This window comes from Lepidothrix coronata, unplaced genomic scaffold (genome assembly GCF_001604755.1).
Source record: "Lepidothrix coronata isolate B3197 unplaced genomic scaffold, Lepidothrix_coronata-1.0 Scaffold97, whole genome shotgun sequence".
NCBI classification, from domain to species: Eukaryota; Metazoa; Chordata; class Aves; order Passeriformes; family Pipridae; genus Lepidothrix; species Lepidothrix coronata.
The window spans coordinates 1694574-1717754 of NW_016690277.1; the positions used below are offsets into that span (position 1 = coordinate 1694574).

At 40.2% G+C, this 23181-nt stretch overlaps 1 protein-coding gene across 7 annotated transcripts; it reads left to right on the plus strand.

The window, feature by feature from the left end:
* Window positions 1-100: 100 nt before the first annotated feature.
* MFF (mitochondrial fission factor) lies at window positions 101-22760 on the plus strand. 7 transcript variants are annotated; one of them, XM_017822358.1, is made up of 10 exons: window positions 104-238; window positions 4493-4710; window positions 5574-5746; window positions 6718-6806; window positions 10314-10388; window positions 13514-13672; window positions 16013-16030; window positions 19228-19290; window positions 21476-21560; window positions 21911-22760. In XM_017822358.1, the coding sequence occupies exons 2-10, from the start codon at window positions 4494-4496 to the stop codon at window positions 22040-22042; spliced, it is 1011 nt and encodes a 336-aa protein (XP_017677847.1). In that variant the 5' UTR covers window positions 104-238; window position 4493; the 3' UTR covers window positions 22043-22760. The 7 variants fall into 7 exon arrangements, with proteins under 7 accessions (XP_017677850.1, XP_017677851.1, XP_017677847.1 ...); XM_017822361.1 differs by lacking the exon at window positions 10314-10388 and having other exon boundaries at window positions 101-238; XM_017822359.1 differs by lacking the exon at window positions 16013-16030.
* Window positions 22761-23181: the final 421 nt, after the last annotated feature.

A 23181-nucleotide genomic window follows, 5' to 3' on the forward strand; every position in this document is an offset into this window, starting at 1 on the left:
CGCCCTCACCAAAAATGGATGCCCCGGGGCAGCCTCGCACGTGAGGCACCGCCGGGCGCCGCTTCCGCCCTCTCTCTGCCACGTGACGCGCGGCTCTTACGGAAGCCCGATGGGGACGCACAGGCCGCGTTCGGCGGCTGACCCGCGGAGCGCCGAGCGGAGCCGAGGTGCCTGAAGCGCTCCCCGGCCGGACCGGGCCGGGCCCGCAGTGCTGCCCGGCCTCTCCGCGCCGCTCGGGGTGAGTACGGACCGCCCGGGGCGCGGCGGCAGCGCCCCAGCTCCGCGTGGGGGGCTCGGCCTGCCCGCGGGCCAGAGCCGGCCCTTTTCCGCGCTCACAGCCGGAGCCCCCCAGCCCGTGTGTCCCCGGTGCCGGGGGCGCTCCCGGCGCTCCCAGTGCTTGGAAGCCTTTCGGCAGCGGGAGCAGCGCCGCGCTGGGGGTCGGCAGCGGCCCGGGGGGGTTTGGACGCTCAGCCCTCACGGGGACACTCGAGGCACTGAGGCCGCGGGGTCCCCTCTGCCTTCGGGCGTTATCGTCTGACGACCCTCCCTTAGGGGAAGGAAGGACCTTCCCCCGGTCTGCTGCGGAATGCTCTTAATGCCGCCGCAGCGCAGGGAATGTTTGGGTGTTTCAGAGAAATGGTTCTCAGAGTGACGGTTTTTTTTCTCCTAACGTTCCTCAGTATTTTTATTTTTCTATTAAAATATTTTGTGTTAAAACCTTCAGCTGGAGTAAAATAGACCTGAAAGATCGCAGCCTTTAGTGTTTTGTGACCGCATAGCTTTCCTCGTGTATAATGGATGCGTTTTGTTCATGTGCTGAGGAGAGAGGGCAGCGTATTTTAGAAGTTCAGCACCTGTGACTGTGCTGTGCAGAACAGCTTTGGTTGCTCCTGGGGCTCCTTCCCCTCGGGTTGTTCTGTCGGTGCTTTGTTAGAGCACAGCCTCTGCCCCACGCCGCCTCCGTGATCCATGTTCTGATAGTTCTAGGCTCCTGTAATAGGTACTTCGGGTCCTTCATTCGTGCCTTAACTTTGCTTTAAGTCCTCCTCTTCCCCTTTTTTCCTGTCTGAGGATATGTGGACACTTGCCAAAGGACCACTTTGCAGCTTATGTGCACATGAACAGATGAGCTGTAAAGTAACCACATCAGGAACAAACAGTAATGTAGCTGGAGAAGTTACAGTTTGGTGTCGGCTATAAAACGTGCCCTGCTCTCAGAGCTGGCACAGATATACTGTTACCAGTGCTCATCCTGTATCTCGGGTTCCTCGCTGTGCAGAACACTCCCTGTTGCAGCACAGATATGGCCAATGCTTGGTTATTGCCAGAATGCTGGCAAAGAGTCATCCCTAACATTTTTATGCATTGCTTCCACCTCATCTCTCCTGTTGATGTTCTTTTTTAGGAGAGGGAGAAGGAGGTACCTACCCCTTGCCTCTTGCTGTCTCTTCCTTTGTCCTTCTCTGGATTTCTTCCCTCCCTGCCTTCTTTCATTAAATGCCACTGATGCTCATTTGCACTTCAGCTGCTTTCTGTCTATTTATCCTGTATCTGTGATTGTATTTTTATTGTCTTATTGTTCTCAGACTCGTATTCTCATGCCTCTTTAAGAGCTACCTAGGTCTGTAAATATCAGTTTTAAAATCCTCATTATCCCTGATTTATTATTAATGTTTTTCTGTAAAATGCTTTGTGTAACAAAGACATTACAGAAAACATTTGTTTGTTTTGTTCTCAAGCTCCATTAAAATATTTTAAGTTTTATGTTGGTGAAATCACACCATTTCTTGTTTTGCTATTCTCTTGTAAAAAGGAGCAAAAACTGAAATCACTTTGACAGCAAATCCAGTTCTCAGTGACTGAAAGTAGACAAGAAGTAGGCAAGAGTAGGAAGACATTGAGGTATTGCATCTATAGGTCCTTGGAAAGTACAGCTAAACCCACACAGTGCTATTTAATGTATAGTTTATAAAGTGACTGTTCTAATTATGGCTTTGTGTGTGTTTTACCTTGCGACTGGAAAACAGTTGTGGTGTAAACTTGTGTCCCAAAGCAATGCCAGGTTGTAGGGAAGCTGTGGTGCAAACACTGCTGCAGGGCAGGGATACTTGATTGCCAAAATTGGAGCTGCACAGGTATTTCAAAATGAGAATGTGGGCAAGCACTGAAACACCTTTTGTCAAGTCCTGTGAGCAATAAGTGTGCTTGAAGTGCTGCCACTCAATATTCTGGGTACTTTAAGTTCTTCTTAAAATTTGGTCTCTTTTTCTGACGTTTTTATTCAATCTGGGAATGCTTTTCTCATCAGAGAGAATGTTTTCAAATGAAAAGCACTGTTTGGAATGTGGAAATGTCAGAAGACTATTTTCTTTGTGTCACTGGCTGATCCAGCCAATGTCTGCAAGAGAGACAAATCCAGCTTGCAAAATCAAAGGATGAAAAAACTCCATGAGAAAGGTTAAAAACTTTGAAGTGGCAGAGAAGTTTAAGAACCTCTTGAACTCCTACAAAGTGTTTATTTCTAACAAAGTGGGTTAACTTTATTTCACTTGATACATAAATATAGTGAGAATTAATACAGATGGATTAAATTTTCAGGTATTTTCTTTATAAGTATTTTTTTTTAAAGTTTACATAGAACAATGACATTCTTGCCTTGTCCCTGATCACTTGTTTTCCTGCTGTGCTCCAGTGAGACTTTGAGATTAATGAGATTCTTTCATTTGATCCATAGTAATAGGAAGTCTTGAAAATAACGCTGAGGATTCCAGGATGGATTGCCAAGTGGATCACATCTTGAATATACTCAGTGTGTGCATTTAAGTGTTACACAGTCCAGATCCTTCTGTGTGCTTCTTTGTTGTCTGAAGGTTACTGTTAGTTCAAGGTTTTATTGATAAATCTGGAAGGTGTTGCTTGTGTGTGCTGTGGGAGGAAGGGCTTGTGGGCTGCCTCACCTGCCACGCAGCGTCTCCACACTGAGCTCAGAGTTCTGCATGTTCAGCTCAGGGAAGTGCACACACAGCAACAGACAGAGCCCTGCTGCCAAAAATAGGAAAAGAATGTAGTTGCAATATTAGTGGCAAACCCTGCCTTTTTGGCAGAATAGGTCACTTCATTTAGGAAACTGCTTAAGCAACACCACTAAAAGATGTCCTGCTACAGTAAGCCATGCTTCCCACAAGCAGGTTTGCTGGGAAAACTGTATTTACATATTGTGTGTGCACATATATGTCTAGAATCATTTTTTTTTTCCAATCCTAACCCTAAAAATAACCATTATCTCAGTCTGAGCTGTTGGCAAGGCCCCCAGCCATTGAGCCATTGCCTGGATAAAAAATTTCCCACAACCAATTCCTTGCAGCTCACTGTTTACTCTGGGAGCCCCTTTCCAGCCCCACTCCAACTGCAGCTTTAGAATGTCTCTCTTAGCTGAGTCCATAACCATAATCTCAGAATGAGCCATCAGCAAGGTCCACCAGCCACTGCCCAGGTGAACAACTTCTCCCAGCCCTCTGAGGTTCCTTTCCAGCCCGCAGTTTCCATCAGCAGCCCCTTCCCAGCCCACCTCCATGTGCATCTCTAGGATTTCTTTTTCTCTCAACCTTAAATCCATCTTCAAAACCCCAGATATCTTGGTCTTTGACACAGCTCACAACAAATACATCAGTTTCTCACAGCCCAGTTTCTAGGAAACTCCCCCACTGCTTCAGTTGAAATCCCCCTCCTCTTCTAGGAAAATGTATCTATAAAGTATTGGCAAACACTTTTAAATTTAAATAAAGTCTTGTTCTCTCTTCCCTCGTCTTGTATCAGTTCTGCAAAAGTAAGATTTTAATTTACAGAAAAACAGACGTGAGAAGTTCACATAATTGCTGTGATTGGGAATGGTTATGAATGTACTCAGTGTTCAAGCTGATTTGACAGGCTGTTGATAGGAACTTTGTCCTTGTGAGACGGGGGGAGGTCTGGATGACTGAATGTGAGCAGGAGGCTGCTGCCCAAGCTGATCCTTTTGTCATTCCACTGTTTCAACATGCAGCTTTGTAAGGCTTTGGCAATTTTCTCAAATACCAGCACACTGGATTTGTGTGAATGCAAACCAACAACTTAGATTTCTTGCCAATTCTGAATAGATTTTCTATCAATCCTATCAGAGATTTGTTGGTTGTTTGTCTTTCTTTTTCTGCCAGCCAGTGCAAGAATAATACCTTACATGCAGAATTTCTAGGTTTGGGGTTTTTTTGCCATGGCTCACTTTGAGGACCCTCAGTGCAGCTCTGAGCATTGTCTGCAGCATCAATTTGTTCTTCTTTCATCACCTGCACCTCTCAGCACTTTGAGACTACACTTCCTATGAATTTTACTGCATAATTTGTTTCTTTAAATAAGTCCCTACCACTTGCCTAGTACTAAGAACAAAGCACTTCCTTTACATACTTTCTGCTGCTTTCCTGTATTGCTCTTAGAGTTTTTGGTTTTCTTTTCCCAGAATGAGTGGAGCCGCATTCCCGTCTCCAGCTGCCGAGATGGCAGAAATGAACCGCCTTCAGTATGAGATGGAATACACAGAAGGGATCAGTCAGCGCATGAGGGTCCCCGAAAAACTCAAAGTAGCTCCTCAAAATGCTGACTTGGAAAAGGACATCCCAGAAGGATTTCCAAATGCCAGTGTAACTATGCAGGTTCCAGAGCGGATTGTAGTGGCAGGTATGTCTGCATTTCAATGCAGGTGAAAATTTAAATTAGTTCCCCAAATTTCTGGATGGAAAAAAATATATATTGATGCATTTTTAAAAGAAAAACCTGTAAAATGCTCTCTGGTTTTCAAACAGTTAATGCTCATTAACTTTGACATAGGAAGTTTCTTAAACTCTAAAAATGTTTTATTAATAGTTTTGGTGTAGCTTTTAATGGAGACAGTTAATGAATTTATTATGCACAGAAGGTTTAATTGCTGACATTTCATCTTACTAAACCATTTTTAGAGGAAAAAAGGTAATGTTTATTGATTTACACCTAATTTTTATTAATTAACTCTAAGGTAAAGTAACTATAACAAGTTTTGGGGATCTGCTGTACATATTAGTCATGCAAAATGTGTTTGATCATAATCAGAATTCTAATTCTGTTAAGCACCTATCTGTTATTGGGTGGACTCTATCAACATAGTATTTATGGTCATGGGCTTTACAGCGACAGACCTGGAACTGCTGAAGGTCTTGCAATTTGCAAAATGTGTGACATGTATATTTTATGCCTTGACATCCCCAGTCAAATACACCGTTAATAGGACTTGTCTTGAGTGCTCTCACTTGCAATAGCAGTTGATGTGGCTCAGGATTACCCAGGATTGTTGTTCCCAGAGAAACTGCTCAAATAATTGTCAATAATGTGGTCTTTATGAGAGCTTTACCAATAGTTTTTAACATACAAGACCTGTTAAGGAAAGTTATACTTCATTATTTGGCGTGGGCCAGGGAAGTAACTGCTGTGATGTCTTTTTGAACTTTAGCGTTGGCCCTCAGGCCTCAGAACGGTTTACTTGCTATTGACAACTGATGTTCTTGCAGGTAATAGTGAAGACATTCCATTTTCCAGACCAGCAGACCTTGACATTCTTCAATCTACTCCATTCAAACCACTGGCACTGAAAACTCCTCCCCGTGTTATTTCTCTTAGTGATCGACCGCTAGATTTTTTGGACCTAGAAAAACCTCCACAGCAGACACCTCAAAGTGAAGAGGCCAGTACTTCTTTTGCTTTTTCCTTAGATGAGAAACATTCTACTACTAAACAAAGTGAAATGACCAGTGATTTCTCTACTGTGGTGAAGATCAACTTGGTGCTAGCATAAGTTGGGAAAATCTAAAAATATTTTTATTACCACTGTGGTACTTCTGATGATGCCTTTGAAGTGGCAGATGGCATGGGACTGCCATGCTCAGTAGGCTTACTCAGTACTTACAAAAATAAAGCCATAGTTAGAACTACTCAAAATACTTTTAAAAAACCATCCTTTTGATGAAGAGAAAACTGCAAGATTTTTTTTTTTAAATTTACAGATTATCAGAAAACAGATTAGAGAACTACACATTCTTTTAATGTGCATAGTTGACCTCTGTAGTTCATGGCCGGATGATATAACACCACACAGAATTAATGAGTTTTGTTAAAACTCTGAAAACCAACTTCATAGAATGGTATGACACTGGCATCCAGGTGAATGATGGTTAATTGACATCTTAAAACCAGAAAAATATTTATGAAGCTCCATATTCTGTAGACTTACAAAATACAGTAGAAATACATTTCTCTCTCATGATAGGAAGTAATCCCAGAATGGATAAGGTTGGAAGGGACCACTGGAGGTCATCTAGTCCAACCTTCCCACGCAAGCAGGGGCTCCTAGAGCACATTATTCAGGATTGTGTCCAGAGGGCTTTTGAATATCTCCAGAGACTATTAAAAATTCTGTCAGTTCATCATTTTGGCATCAGATCACATGGATAGATAACAACAGGATTGCAATAAGGTTGGAGCTTGGTTTTACATGTACAAGCATCAGATCCTGTCATCAGTTGTTTTCCTCCTTATCGTTGTGAAACCCATGAAAACATGCCTTTGTATCTGAGGGCAGATCTAACCTACAGACCTCCACTGCACATTATTGTGTCCTGGAACTCTTTTATGTCCCTCTCTCTCCCTTCGATGCAGGTCCGCTCAGTGGGAAGACTGAAGAGAGAACGTTCCATGAGCGAAAACGCCACGCGGCAGAACGGCCAACTGGCCCGGAATGACTCCATGTGAGTAGGGCAACAGAGTGCAGGGACACTGCTAGAGCTTTGTTACACACCTCCTTTGTTCCTTATCTCCTTGTTATTTGCTTTTTCCGACTAATATTTTGTATGTTGTGGCAAGTACATCATTTTAACAAGTACAAGGCCAGCATTTTTCTTAATTCTTATGCTTTTTGTTTAGTGAGGTGAGTAATTTGTGAAGTCTTTTCTTGCAGTGGATAGGTGGGGGTGTTTGTAAGTTCACAGTTTCACCAGTTACCATCAATTGTTATTTCAGGAGATCTTTCAGTTTCTGAGTTGGTAGAATATTTTTTTCCCCTGAATTTTCAGGAAATTGAGTTTTTTGTACATCAAAATGTTCCCAGTTCTCTCACTGTTGATATTATAATGATTTTCACTCTTAGAAGAAGGAGTATTTTTGTTTCCTCATAAATATTAGAATAAGTAATTTTTCTTTGGTATCAATATATTTAATATATTGGAATCTGTCAGTATATATCTTAACCTTTTGAGACCAAAATAGCAGGTAGCATTTAGAATTGGAAACTTCATCTACTGTTACCATCCAAGGTAGTAATTCTTAGGGTGCTTTCTGAAGACATACATGCCTGTAAATTTTTATTGGATATGATAGCTTTTGATTAATCTCAGTTTATTCTGAGTGATAGTATCTCTTCACCTGGAAATAACTGGTTTTGCAATGTACACTTAGGAATCTTTTATTTGTGAGTTTTAATACAGCTGCCATAAGGAATACTTGCCTTAGAAAAGATTTTAGATTTAAGACTTAAAGATGGGATTCATTTGTCCCAATGTAGACTGTGTAACAGTATTGCTAGATCACCATAAACTTAATATTCAGTAATGAGGAAAATAAGTACATGACCTACTTTGGATCTACCTATTTTTAATCTAAAGTAGATCAAGTGAATTATGCCCTAGAAATGCCTGTTTTCTTCTATTTAGAGCAAGGGCACTATGTGTACTATATACCTGTCTACCTGTTAGCTTGTCTAAAACTAGTGAAATGGACTCTGCACATTCCAGACATAAGTCTCCTTCTCTTCCTCCACATCTTTATGGAAATGTTGTTTCATATCTTCCTCTTCTTAATCAGACTTTTGGTTCATACAGGCTTATGGATTGCACATGTCTAGGCACTCAAGTCTGCAGAGTCAGACATATTCACTGAGCTGGCAAAACTAGATTTGCATCCTTATCTCCTGCTCAGCTCAGTCTCTGGGTGTTCTATCAGCCTACTAAATGCCCAAGTTCCCTGTGGTATCAGTTATCCAGTTATCTCCTGTTGAACCAGACATACTGCAATTTCACTGCAGGAATGGCTTTCTCTTGCCTGTCTGCTGGCTTGCACATGGTACATGATGGTCTTTTTGTGATGGAAGCTGCTTGGGAAAACGTTGATCCCTTTGCTGCTGCCGGTGCTGCTTTGCCAGTATTGACATATTTGATGTATTGCACTTAAAGCAAGAACAGATGGTACAGAAATTCTTGTGATTCCTTGATACTGCTTTACACTTGCTCCCAGGTTAGTTTAGTCTTACAAAAGTCATGGGCCATGTCTGCCCAGCCAGATATCTGAGGAAATAGCAAGATCAGTTCTTGACTGGATGTATCCAGTTGCTGTTAGATTTCTCACATGTTGGGGTTTCTTGAATGTGGAAATCCTAAATCTCTAAAACTCACCTGTGTGCTTTGCTGTCACTCAGTAGCTATGTATAGAATTACCGGTTTAAAATGATCTGAATATTATTTGGTGTCACAGTTTTTGAATCTACTAGCAGTCCTTCAGAAGCTTAGCAATACAATATGCACCTGGAATCCTGTAAATTTAAAAGGGATGTGATCAAAGAACATATAACTGGTAGCTGGTGTGACTCAGTTTATCATTTACAAAAGCCAGGAAGTTATGACACCCCTGGAGAGTAGTTTGGCTCTCGATACCCATGGTAGTCCTTGCATAAGGTCTATCACATAAATCAAACTTCCAGTGCCAAGCACTTTACATTATGCATGTCCTTTGGATTGATCCAGGATCTCTTCTCTTGCTTGCATGAAAAATCCCAGCTAGCTGATAGTGACCCTGCTGTATCCACACTCTCTGCTGCCCATGTGGAAGAAGCTATCCTTCCCCACTGCAGCATTCCACACTTGCTGACCTGCAGATGGTGCATTTTAGTAGAAATTCATTTTTCTCTTGTCCTCCCAAGTTCTTGTTTCCTTATGAGAGAAGTTATGCTGTGTCTCGAGTGTAGATCACAAGCCTTGAAATCACTGAGGTTCCTAGAAATTGCTTCTTTCTCTGACATAATTGCTTCTTCTGACTTGGTACAATACAAAAGACGAAATTGCTTTGAACATGCTATGGATGTTTCTCCCTCATCTAGATTTTGTCAGTCTCCAAGTGGAGAATGTGACTCTGGACTGGCTCACTCCAGGAGAGTGTTCTGTGAATTCAGGTTGCTGAAATACCATGTTCCCAGGGGAACTTGTGTGGCTCACACAAGTGCAGTAAATGTAAATACATGTAAATGTAATCTTTATACTACAGAAAAATAGTTGTGCACCTGTTACCTCATTTATATCACCTCGAAATTTCTTTACTATCTAGAAATACTATATCTTCCAATGGTACAGAGCTATAAGAAACTTACTGCACCTAAAGTTCTTACATCTAGTGTTGTTGGCTGAAAAAAATAGCCTTTGTTATAATTACTGTAATGATACATTGCTGCTTCATCAAAACTGGCTTGACTTGTGAATTCATATCATGTCTACATAATTTACTTCTGCAGTAACATGCTATGGTGCTGTAACTTGACAAAGATCAGCTCTTTATTCCTGTGCTTGTGTGAGTCTAGTTCACACCTTCAAATAGGAAAGTCCGCGTTTTATTTGAAATATTAAATTCCTGTACAAAACCCAAAACCTTTTTTTTAAACACTTGTTTCTCTTACCTCCTTGATTCAACTCCCTGACAGACATGATAGTCAGCTCAGATGCTGTGATGAGGACTCCATTAAAAGGCACAGGGAGCACTGCCTTTCAATGCCTTTGTTTTCTAAATAAGACTATGATTCTGAAGTTTTAATCTAGTGCACTGTTGTCCTCCTTGGACAAAATATTCAGATGTACTGCGTGCAATTCCAGTGCTTGGCTTACAAAGTGACAAAATTAAATATTCTGGAATAGATTGTCAGATGGAAGCAGAGTTGGCTGGGCTCCCTATCACAGTGTTCTCCATATGGAACAAGTAGTTTCTCTTCTGTTACCTTTCTTGTCATCCAGTTGCATGCAGAGACAGTTCTGAGAATTTTTTGGCACTTAGGCTTCACTAAAGACAGTAATTCCCAAATGCTCTTAGAAAACCTGAGACTAACAAGTAGGTACCTGCTGGTACAGTAACTGTCTGCATAGCAATAGTGACAGCTCTCTAAATTACAATCCCTCTATTTATAAGGATGCTTACTTAAGAGATTACAATTATTATTCAAGGTGGCACAGATCAGATACTGTCCCAAGAAATAAAATGCCACGGTTCCAGTCACCTCTTTCGACTAAGGATTGCACGTAAGCCTAAATGTTACCTGGTATATGAAAATCAAGAGTGTTTTTAATTACGTAGCTCTCTGCAATACTAATATTCTGACTAAGTATCTGTAGTTTAGAAGATAAAATTTGAAACAGCCTTTGCTACACTGAATGTGTGGTTTCTAATTTTGCTTCAGGGTTTCTCAAACTTGGCCGTATCATTTCCCCCCGTAAAGAGCATAGGGAAAAATACCTGACAGCCAATGAAAAGGACAGTAAAAAAAATTAAATTTCAAAGTAGTTTGTTTGACTCTTTGTTCTTTGGCTGGTTTTGAATAGCTGGAGAAACCAAGCATTTTGCTGGTCGTTGCCAGGCAATGTTGAATGCAGGGATTCCACTTCTGTATTGGAAGTCACCAAATCACCGAGAGTGCATGGAAAAGTGGACAGCACTTAATTTTTTTTGTGTTCCAGCCTTTTCCTTAGAAAAACATCTCTCTAAAGAGTTCATTTTCACGGTTTGAGAAATTCTGTTCTTCATGCAAATCATGGAGAAAAGGTGATTGTGTGCATGTCTTTAAAAGAATACAGTCTGTCTATGTGCCTGAATTTAAAGTAACCTTAACTAGTTAAATCTGTTTACCTCTCATTCCATACTTCCAGAACTGCAAGTCAGAGAAATACCTGAAATAAAGCCTGTGTACATCACAAATGCTTTGAAAAGTTTTAGGAGAGATTACTGCTAAGCTAAGAACTCAGCATATAGCAGAATGTACAGTTTCATAGTAATGCCTGTAATTCCATGCCGTTTGGTTTGGTTCCAAACTCTGGAATTGACTGGTGTTGGTAACCAGGGAGTGGTAAAATAAGTGGCTGGAGCCACTTTTCAGAAATCTGAAACAAAGTTATACCTAAAACTAAGACCATTTAACTAGAAATGGAGAAGAGGCATAGCCACAACAATGATACATGCTCATACGAGGTATATGTTAGAGATTTTTTTTCTTTTGTCGTCTGGGCTGATTTGTATATCAGATAATTGCTTTATAATATTTCTTCTCTATGGTCTCTGACATAGTTCAAAGGAGTCCTATATGTTTACAGGACATAAATTTCAAACCCTGAAAAAAGAAGATGGAAGAAAAATTTGGCTTCTCTCTCCCTGGCATTTGTGCTCTTCATGGAATTATTCTCAATTTTTGATCCTTCCTCATTATATACACTTTGAATTTAATCAGCACATGTAACTTAGTTCTAGGGAATTTTATATAGTTGTTGTTAAATTAGGTTTGTTTTTTTTCACTTCTTAAAATACTTTTAGTATCTACAGAAGTCTTTGTGTGCAAATAACATTACTGTGGTATTTATGGTGATACCATTCTGGGCAACAGGAATTCCACAAAGTCATCTATTTTGCAGTATGTCTAAATACTCTTTGCAAAACTATCTTTCAGCCTATGCTGTGCATATCTGACGTGATGAACAGGAAAAATTGCTTTTGAAGTAAAACATACTGTGCATTCAAGCTTTAAGCTCCTCCCTTGATTGCCTCAAGCCAGCAAATCCACAAGGAGTAAAAATTCTCATAAATTCCCTTTAGTGGCAATATTTCAATACTTGCCCCTACTTGATATTTTTCTAGTGATCATTGGCATTTCCAGCACAATTCAAGAGTAGAATGTGTAGGTGTGACCACTATCATTGATTGCAAGGTAGAAGTCACCATAAATAGAGGAGAAAGGTAAACTCTGCAAGTCCTGGAGAACAATAAAAGCTGTAGAGAAGCGATAGTTATTTACTGTTGTATCCTTCTTCTTACTTGCTGTTGTCCAAATGTACTCTAGGGCAGCATGAAAAGGTTATCTGCAGTTCAGGTAATAAACAATGCCCAGTGTCAGTCAGGCACCAGTCACTGCAGTCTTTGAGTTCCTTTGAAGCACAGGATGGCTGAACTCTGCTGTAGATGAAGTGACATTCCTGTAACGTGTTTTCAATCAGTCTGTTCAACTGATTTTTCTTTCTTGCTCGATTTTGTGATCTTGGTGCCAGCCAGTTGCAGAGCAACTCTGTTCAGTGTGAGAGTATCCATAGAATTCTCACCCAGCTAGAGATTATCCAAATATCAAACCAGCTTCCAAGCACTCAGCCACTAATGTTTTACTAAAAGTGCCAGGGGCAGAAAGATTGACATTCTAAACCCAAAAGCTGTTGGAGCAAAGCACGAGGGGCAAGGAAATGTGTTGAGTTATGGGTGCTAATCTAGGAATAAAAACTATCCCAATATTTAAAGGCTACAGTGGCTTACACTTGGTTTGCATTTGTGTTAATATGTACAATTAAGTTAACACAAATTTCTTCCTATTAAAAAAGCATCTCACCTTTAATTAAAGTTTCCAGATTAAAAAAAATAAAGAGCCTTTATATGTGTACAAAAATGTGGATAAAGTCAGTTTGAATGTGAAGAAACATGAGGAAATCACAGGCAGTTTATCAAAACTAGTTTCTCTCTGATAGACAAGGTTTGTATAATCCAAATGATCATGTTTGAATTTCAGTCCCGCATATTTTAAGTAATATTTTTTGCATCACAGTCAACAAGTTAGATCATGTAATTTTTTTCACTGGGATATGAATTTTGTGTTATTTTTTGAATTTGTTGTAGTTGCCTTTAAACTTGTTTATGTGCAAACCAAAATATCATCTTGATCTTTCATCACAGCTTCAAAACAATTTTATTGAAGGGGCTCTATGTGAGATTCTCCCTATTGAAAAAGGCTTGTGTTTTTAAAAGAGATTGTGTAGGATTTTCTTAAAATGCTAATGCTTTTTAAGACAGTTCTCATTGATGTCACTGGGGACTTGAATACTGACTTCAACAGGTACAGATTTAGCTGTACAAGCACTTTCTAAAACTAACTTGTATAACAGATCAAAACTGTGTCCTTGGATTACATGTATTTGTTTCTAAAGAACATATGTGAATGTAGCTCATAATCCCCTCACTACTAAAATTTGAGAGTGTTACCTTATAATGGTGGGAGAAGGGTAAACCAAAAGCAAGCAATAAGCATTTTGGAATGGGGTCTGTCTGAAAAGCTTTTTTTTTTTAATTTAAAATCTGACTACAGTATTTCTCTCTTCATTTACTGTGCTTATACAAACAGTGTGACACCATCACTGCAACAGGCTCGTGTCTGTCCTCCCAATATGTTACCTGAAGACGGAACTAATCTTTACTCTGCTCGTGGCATTTTGTCGTTTATCCAGTCTTCCACTCGTAGGGCTTACCAGCAGGTCTTGGATGTGCTGGATGAAAACCGCAGGTGATTGGTTGTCACTGGTTCTTGCCAGCTTTTGCTGCTTCTTTTTTTTTTTTTTTCTGTTCTCCTTTTTAGTGGAGTTTGGTTTCTGTTTACAAAATAATGAGATGAAAATATTTGCTTTTGCTTTCCTTTGCTTTCACTCTTCATAAGCAATTTAAATGTCCAAAATTCACATTTCAAAATGCTTCTGTTTCAAATATAGGGTTGTTTTGGTTCCCTTGCAAATAAAAATCAAAATAGGAAGGGTTAGCCTGTGGCTGCAGGTGGTTTTGCTCTTCTGAGATTGTCAGCGTTTTCTGCAATTAACACTTGACCCTGAGCCTGCAAATTTACTAGCCTTGTCTTCTGCTTTTCTGTTGGTGAGCAGTGGTGCAAGTCAATAAGATTGGGTTGATGTTGTCATAAAGCATTAAAACAAATGTGCAGAAACAGGGCAGAATATCATGCAAGGCATTGTAGATGCTGCTTTTGGTAATGTGTCAAGACTTGAAGCTGTTTCAGTTTATATTGGGAATAGTTATCTCTGGCTGACACCTGACTGATGGTGGCCACTTTGGATGCTGAGAGCAAGAAAGGGAATGAACACTGAGAAGCTGGTTACTCCTCTGATTATTGCTGTCTCTGGTTTTATGGATAACCTGGCACTTTGAGAGGTGATGAGCCAGAACAAGCCTCGTGGCAACCCCTGTACTTCCATTCTCTTCAGTGGAGTTTTGCCCACTTGATGCATCCCTGGACTGCTGTGATTTGGCACTTGTAAGCACTACAAGAATGGCATGTTTAACACTATAGAGACATTTACAATAACTGATAATGGCAATGGTAATTTACCAAAAGCAATTTTCGTTTCAGTAGTATGCTAGCACAGAAATTCAGGTAAGAATTGCAGACAGTCTCTAGTGTAGGGTTATCTCAGACCTCTGGGCTTGCCAAGAGGCTGAATTAGAGAAGATAATTGGCAAGAACATTGGGAGGAACTGCACATTGCTCCTGCAGCCCTTCAGTGTGGCCTGTGCTAGCAAGTTCTTTGAAATTTGCCATCTGCCTCTGCTGATATCCCAGCAGCACACTTAATATTTGTAGTGTGAAGTTAAATTATTTGCTTCCTGGTTGTTTTGGTAATGAATTGTGACTATCAAGCCAATCTTACTGTGAATGTCTGTGTGTTTGCAGTCACTTGCCAAACTGGCACCTCTGATAGCTCACCATGTTTGCTGATCTGACAGTAAATAAATGCCCATATTAACATCCCTGAATTGTAGAGAACTCCAGTCTTGCTAGTCTTTATGTTCTTAAACTGGGACTCAAAAAAATCAAGCAAACAAAATTAGCTGCATAGTTCCCGGTGAAATTCTGCAGTCCTTAACTGTAGCTGTTAAAATTTTGATGCCTGTCAAGAGTTGGGCATCAATAACTTCTTTTCCTTTTCAATATTAAAATGAGATGGAATTACACGTTTGTTTTACTAAACTAAATCTCCCAGATAAGGAGGAATTGTACTGTCTGTGAACAGTAGCACTTACAGATACTGTGCCAAGAATCCTTGTTAAAATGTAGATTGAAATTCTAGTCCTTTTCTCAGTCTGCAGTGGAGCTACAGGTTTTATTCCTGGCTTCCGTTACGCACGTTCATGCCTATGTTTTCTTGGAGTCTGGAAAACAAAAACACATGTGCATACATACACTTTCAGCTTACTTCCATTATCGGAAAATTTCAAGAATACTGAATACTTCAAAAGCTGCATTACTTACCCTGGTTTGGGTTAATTTTTGAGGTTTTCTCACTAACCTTCCTAGAAGGAATGGGAAACCTGTTTCTAGTCACCTATGGACAAATAGGTGCCAAACGAATGAACTCTTCAATAAGGTGGAAGTGTATTCTTTGTGGCTGGGTGTTCAGACACCCACCATTACATCTGGCGTAGGAATGTGAAATTTGGATGATCCACTTGCATGGTTGCAAAATATTGTTCATTTTAAATTGCTCCAAACCTGCACTCTGTTCTTTTGCTCTGTGTAATGTGCTTTCTATCTCAAAACCTTATCTCTTTTAACATGTTATGCTTAATGCTAGAAGGGATCTTTTAAAGTTAACAAGATCTGGCTGTGGGTTACTCACTGGAAATATTTTTAACTTGTTTCATGGCTTGTCTTTTTTTTTTTTTTTCCCCAAACATTTTCCAATCCACTAAAACTGCTAACGGTAGGTGCTGATTGTCCTGCTGCAGAGAATGAGTTATGCCTAGTTCAGCCAGCACTACTCACATAATGGTTATTTAAATGAGCAACAATTTAATGATCACTGTTTACACTGTCTGTTTACTCTTGCATTTCCTTCAGCTTGGACAAGGACAATAGGTCAGTTTTGTTTTCTAACCCTTTTTCTGTTTCAATTTCTTTCAAATGACTGTAGGGCCTACCCCTGTTGAGTGCCCTTCAAAGACTGATCCTTTATGCTCTAGGCAACAAAAAGAATCCCAAACCAACCAAACCAACAAGCCCCCAAAAAACTCCCTGCATTTAAGGAGATTTTAGAGATGTCTTAAATGCAGGAATAAAGGCAATTTCATATCCGTATAGAGTTGTGTTGGAATCTGTACTTTATCTAAAGTGTTCTTCATCTCTTGGGTCAGTACCTTTTTATTTATGAGAAAAAAGCATGCAAACTTAATATTTCCTTTATGATATCTCTTCTAAAAAGCCACCATCCTTTTTAAATGCCAAACTTCACCCACATAATCTTGTCCTGACATGTAACAAGATTATTTTTTATATTGAGAAAATTAATTATATTTTTCATTGTAGAAATAAAATGAGATGCAAGTTAAGGCTGTCCGAGAGGGCTACATCTGACTTTGGACTGGGGTAATTTCCGAAGAAAATGAAGTGGGTCTGCAGGTGTGAAGGAGGCTGGAAAAGCAGTAGCTATTGCTGTTTGAAGTAACTGCTTGTAGCACTGAGGCAGGCAAGGAGAGCAGTTTGATCCAGTCACTGTCCTCTCTGTACTTTAGAAGCTTACCCAGTTCATGTCCAGAACTTGTCCATCAAGTCCTACTGCCCATTCTTATGGCTTCTGCGAGACTTCCAGAGGTGCTTTTAAGTACAGCAAGAGATGAACACAGGTACTGCCTCTGCTGAGCAGAGGGTGTGTGCTGGTCTCAGTCCCCTGTGTGCAGGCACAGGAGTGGTGCAGGTTGGACCCAGGTACTGAGATTGTCCACACTTTGCTGTTTTCCTCCCAGCCCATGTGTTTGATTCCATCCTCACTGTGGTATTCCTGTTGCACGCTCTGCTCTAACCAGCAGAAGACAGACCAGGCTTAGTTGGTCGTTGCCTTAGTGCCACTTTTCCCACTGTTATTAAATTGTATTATTGTGCATTCCCCTCAAGTTTCAGGCTGATGCTGTATTTGCAGGGAGTACACATGACCTTGGAGCTATGGCTTCTTCTGTTCATGCATTAATGTTTAGGATGGAATTCACAGAAGTAGCCAGAAAACTCAAAGTTCTATGGTACACTTCTTTTTAAAGAAGGCCATGTATTTAATAGCTTTCTGTTATTATACTTGCACATTCTGTATTTAACAAAAAACTTGCTGCTGATTTTGGGGTAAGGTGATCTCAGTTATGAGATCTGTATAATCAACTCTGATATATAAAACCAAACAAGGAGTGCAGGAGAGGTAGGGGAATATTGTGGTGTTCCTTTTGGGTCCGCCTGTAAAGAAAAAATGTGAACTGCAAAGAAAAGGAAGAAATCACATGCAGCTTCCCAACAGCCTGGCTGTGTTGGAAAGTGGGATTAAAGACTTATACAGATCCCAGAGTGCTCTGGGTTTGTGCCTTGCTGTAGCTCTCAACTGCCTCCAAGCCTGTGGCTTTCCTTGGAAAGGGTATTGTGAATTAATAGTCATTAATTCTACAACATCTGTAAAACTCTGCCGAAAAATAGCACAGAAGGCTCAGTTTAGAGAGCATTTGAGACCTTTTGTTCTCATTACATGAATTCCAGATGTTGTCCTGTGGGACAATGGTGTGGGAAATGCGTGCTGGATACTGGCACACTGGCATTCCCATATCTGCCAGTTAGTTACAGGTGACTTTTGTTGGCAGAGAAATTCTGGGACCTTTTCCATAGCTGCTGTTTGCTCCATTTCTTACACTTCCTAAAGTATGTAGTTGTAGCATCTGTCAGTGAATACTTCAGGCTACCTGAATTATTGCTCTTATTAGGAATACCTTTTTCTTTGGTAACTTTTTGGAAGACCTCATGCATTTAGGTAAGAATATTCTGTTAGTGTGTGTACTGGAAATGGGGCTTCCTGTTTTGTAAAACACATCATGCTGGCTTATCTTAAGTACTAGAGGGAAGAACACTGTGGTATGCATTTATGGTGCTGACTAGAGTAGGACCTAGTCCTAGTAAGTATTGCATCAGGTAGCAGAGTTTGCCAAGGCTCCCAGATCCTGATCCTTTTAAGTGAAACTCGTGGTTGTGATATTTTTGCATGGTCCTTGCTGGTTTTCAGGCCAGGCCAGTGTTCTCCCAGCTACCTAAGCACCAGAGCTCTGCCTCTTACATGTACCTGCTGTAAAGATCTTCATACCAAGGTTCTCTCTGTGTTTAATGTTACAGCCTGCAGTATACGTGGGTTAATTGCATGGTACAAGTATCTCCAGTTGGCATTGAGAAAACAAAAGGGATTTCAGGCTCCTGAACAGTTTGTTCCACATCTGTGATGTGCAACACTAATGTCTCATTACCAGAGGCACTGAAAACACAGTACCAGCTTGGTCAGAAGGTACTGCTGGTATTCACCTCTTCTGTAAACTGCAATATAGGAGCTTCTTACTGCAAACCTAATGTATATTACAGAGTTGAAGCAACTTAAAAAGCCCTACTTTTCCTTCCCCTTTGCCTAGGAAGAAAAAGAAAAAGAAATTTAAAGAGCAACACTTACAAAGATGTTCATACAGCTGCTTGAACCTTGTAGTCACTTCTTCCTGGAGAGGTGTACCTCTCTTCAGACTATCCATGGTCCTTAGGTACTAACCCAGGTGTTCTAATTATATCTTAATTATATCTAGCATAGATAACTACAGAAAAGACAAATCTCCCCTTTCCCTAGAGGGAGGATAGGGTGATTAAAAGGGCTTTAAAAAGTATGTGTAAATACATTTATTGTTTACCCATTGCTGTTGGGTGAGATTTTTAGTTTCGAGGGGTATTTTTTTGTTGTTTTCTTAACTGGAAGTTTCCCATGGTTATTTATAAGGCTGATAATCTCCACCTAAATTTCTATTCCACTAGTTTGTCTTCCATAAATGAAGCTGTATCATCAAAAACTTGTTACACTTCTTAGCTGCAAAAACATTCAGTGTTGACTAAATTTGATAAGAAGAATATGAAAGTGCAATTTACAAGAAAATAAATAGAAGGTATATTGTATTAAAACATTATAGAGTATATGTGGAAGTATTTTGAAGTTCCTTTGTTCTGTGTGTTTTACCTCTTATCTCTGTCTCATGCTTTCTGTCTACACAAACCTGCTGTAGGCCAGTGTTACGTGGTGGGTCAGCTGCTACCACTTCCTCTAACCCTCATCATGACAACACCAGGTAAAGAGTATTTTTTTGTTAGTCATGACCCCCTAATTTAGATTCTAAAATTCAGGTTTCTGTTTCCCTCTTTCTAGTGATCTTATTTTAAAACACAATATTTTTTGTGCTCCCTCTCAACTCTTGAGATATTTCAGGCCTTTATTCCTTACCCATCCAAGTCACCTGCACAGGCCTCAGTTGTCCAATAGATACAACATGCTGCAGAATTCTGACTCAGACTAATGTGTGAGAGGAGGCTCTGAAATTACATTGGCAGTACAGTTAAGATATTTGCTATTTAGTAATGAGCTTGCTAGAAAATTTGGCCTTATATCACCTAATTTTCACGGGTGTTCTCAGTAACATGCCTGTGACTGTTAGTTGTGGCTGGATGCCTTTTCCCTGCCATTGTCCTGGCAGATTGACATTGTTTCAGTGGAACTGGATGTAAGAGTGACACATAATCTCGTGGGCAGAATGATGGAAAAAAATAGTCCCTTCTACATCTGTTGTTTCCATTTGCTGTTTACAATTCCATGTTTTCATAGAAATGGAGGTTAGATTTAGGCTTAAATGGAAACTGGATTCAAGCAGGTGACTATTCTGTAACTCCATAATTCAGTTTTTGGAATGGTCCAAGAGATATCTCAAGGGATTTCATTCTGGTAACCCTCTTAATATAATATCTGGAATGGTTTGGAAGTTGGTAGAGCAGCAGTGATACACTGTGACTTTATATTAAATTGGTGTGACCTGGGAGGGAGCCATGCCCATCTCACTGAAATGCTGAGCCTCCCTGCCTGTCTCAGGAGATGGTGAAGGACAACTGTGCTGTAGATATGGTGGAATTTTCTAAATTTTTTACCATGTACTACAAATAAAAAATTGGCCATGAGAAGACCCTCATCAGAAATCTCTTTGGATTTCAGAGGACCTGTAGAGTAAGGAGAACTCGATTTATTTTTTTGAGTGTGCAAAGCTCAAGGATCTCATATTTATTTTAAGTCCAGACTAATGCAATTCTGACCTAGAAATAGCAATTCCTATTAAGAAACAATTTATTAACAAACAGTGATATATGGAAACTTGACAATTTGTCTGTTTGGGGGAGAGGGTGTTGCCTGAGCTAAGGGCATTCTAGAGAAGTTTCCTGAAAGTGATGAAAGAACATAAAGTGCAAAAGTAGTTTCTGCACTTAAGTGCATTCTACTCATATTCTCCTTAGTTGACCATTAGCTGTCATTAAATGTTAAACATTCTTTTAGGTGTGTTTGTTGTGAATTTGGTAGCCTTGACATTATTTTGTTCCATTTCCTAAGCTGTTTGCAGCAATTGTTCATGGGTCCTAATGAGAAAGCAAGTCAAGGGGAGCTAAAATTGAAAACAGGTTTAAGATAGAAAGTGAGAAGCTCAAGGGTAGGTGGAGGATCCTAACAGGTGGATTTACCTGTTAGTTGTTGGAAACAAATCTGATTAAGAGGTAGCACTTCGATGATCAAAACACATACTCTGTGTAGACTTTCTGCCACTTGCCAACTGATAATAAATGTTCTGTATTTAATTACCTTGCCCTGGAGTTAGAATAATGCTCTCTCTGAATTGCTACATAAACTGAGAGTACCCTGGGAACAAACTTTCTAATGCACACAAAGTTCAGCAAGCAGTGAGTGATTCTGCACTGCACTCTTTATTTGCCAGCTTCTCTGCCTGTAATACTGAGATTAATGTGACTGAGGTTCTTAATCTCAATAAATGTCCCCTTGGGATATTTAAGTAGGTACTGAGCATAAGACACCCAATTCTTTCCAAGTCTCCATTTGGTTATTTCTGCTCTGTTGCCAGGTCTCTTGCAGCTGGCGCTTTAGCTCAGGCAGTGTTCGGGTTTCATGAATCAGTTAAATAAGTGGAAAGTCTTTTGAGGAACTGTATGTCAGCAAGAAGTCTGTCTGTGTGGAGAATCTTCAAAAATATTTAAATGTGGAGAGCAGTCAACCCCGATTCAGTGAAGCACTTACCCATTTCATATGCGTTTGTGCTTTACTCAGTTAGGATCCTATTGAAATATGGCCCTGCAACAGCTGCAAAAAACCTTTATAGTTCTTCATCATCACCAAGAAATACATCTACTGGAATGTTGGTAAAATAGGGTACTTGCTGATCTTTGTGTGGCTGAGACAGCTAAGCCATCTTTTTTGTTCGACAGATATGGTCTCACCAACTTCGACACGACACTCGAGGGAACACCAGATGACATGACAGTTGTGGATGCTGCTTCCTTAAGAAGACAGGTACGTAAAGCACAGTAGTTGACAATATTAAGACAAAGCTGTAGTGGTAAAATGGGGTAACAGGTTTTTTGTGTGACTGCAAAGGTATCCGTAACAGGCATGGCAAGGGATCCTCTCTGTGCCCCTGCTGGACTGCCCTCACATATCCTGTATTGTTCTGGGAATCTAGAGAATCTGACTCCATTTCTGTTCCTACTTACTAGGGGCAGCAAGATCTGAAGATAGAAAGTCAAGTTATCAACTGTTTAACATCCATCTCTTTGGGATGCTAATCTTGTGTGGTTATTCAGAAGCTTCTAAAAAGTCTGGCCACTTTTAATGAAGTATTAAAAGCCTTTATTTGTTTTTAGATAATCAAACTTAATCGCCGTCTACAACTTCTGGAAGAAGAGAACAAAGAGCGAGCCAAGAGGGAAATGATCATGTACTCAATTACTGTAGCTTTCTGGCTACTCAATAGCTGGCTTTGGTTTCGGCGCTAGACATGGCCCTCGGAAAGATTTCATAGTTGAAAACACAAACAATTTGCAAAACTCCTTGTTTCTGTTTCTGAAATTGTATGCTGTTTTATAATTCATACACTGGAAACTTCCACCACAGATAAAGGCTCTAGAATTGCAGTGTTAAAGGGACACCTTGTTGTTCAGTTGTAACGTATTTAATAGATTTGCATTGCAAATACTGCAGTATCCTCCTTTGCATGCTTCTGTGTAAACATGGATCAGCCCATGGGAAGTTTGCTTCATGCAGTGTAAGGACTCCTGAGTAATCTCCAGGACTAACCACTGGAGGTTTTGTTGTGGCGGGAAGAGAACAAATAGAATGGGTTTGGAAAAAAAAAAATACAAAAACAAAGGAATACAAATTCATTTTTATTGTTCTGTTGTTAGATGCAATTAAACAATTGCACTAGTTTTCCTTTAGTCCAAGTAGTTTGAGGTGTGCCATAATCAAGGAGTGTGTCCTGTTTATGAGTATGTTCCTTGTTTAAGTACTTGTTTGGGTCGAATAATAAAAGGAATTCTTTGCTAACATGCAGATTGTCCAGAGGTGTGTAATATGTACTTTTTTTAGGTTTAATTTTGCAGATGTTTTTCTAAAAAATACATTTTTAAGCAAGTCAGTCTATGAGTGGTGAAAAGATTATGGAGTACAAGATATTGATGTAGTATATTTAATAAAACTCTCTCAAAAAAAAAACCAACCCCAAACCATTGTTTAATATTATTTTAAGAAAACTTATTTCAGGTTTCATCTAAACTATTAGTCTTTGAAGTAACTAGTAGTAGTGGCCTGAACAGCTCCAAAGCAGCAGGGGGGCATGTGTAGGCTCCCTTCCCCTGCCTGGTGTGGTGGTGGTGTTTGGGAAGCCAGCCTGCTGTCCTCCAGCACTGGGTCAGTTTAAACATCCCCTGCTCATCCCATGGTCCAGCACCTTTTTTGGTAGACACTGTGGGGGGGGTGCTGGTGGCTTTGTGCCCCTGCAAGGCTGCAACTGCCACTGCCCTGCAGTGCTGTACAGCCACAGCCCCTTCCCTAGGGAGTGTGGAACAACTGAGACTGTCAGTGTGCAGTGACACCAAAACACTGCTCGAAGGCGACCTTCCTTAGAACAGCTGGA

Coding starts and splice junctions, on each gene's coding strand:
- MFF (XM_017822358.1), top strand. CDS start 4,494: ATGAGTGGAGCCGCATTCCCGTCTCCAGCTGCCGAGATGGCAGAAATG. Junction 6,807..10,313: donor CTGGCCCGGAATGACTCCAT/GTGAGTAGGGCA, acceptor TTATTATTCAAG/GTGGCACAGATCAGATACTG. Junction 21,561..21,910: donor CTGCTTCCTTAAGAAGACAG/GTACGTAAAGCA, acceptor ATTTGTTTTTAG/ATAATCAAACTTAATCGCCG.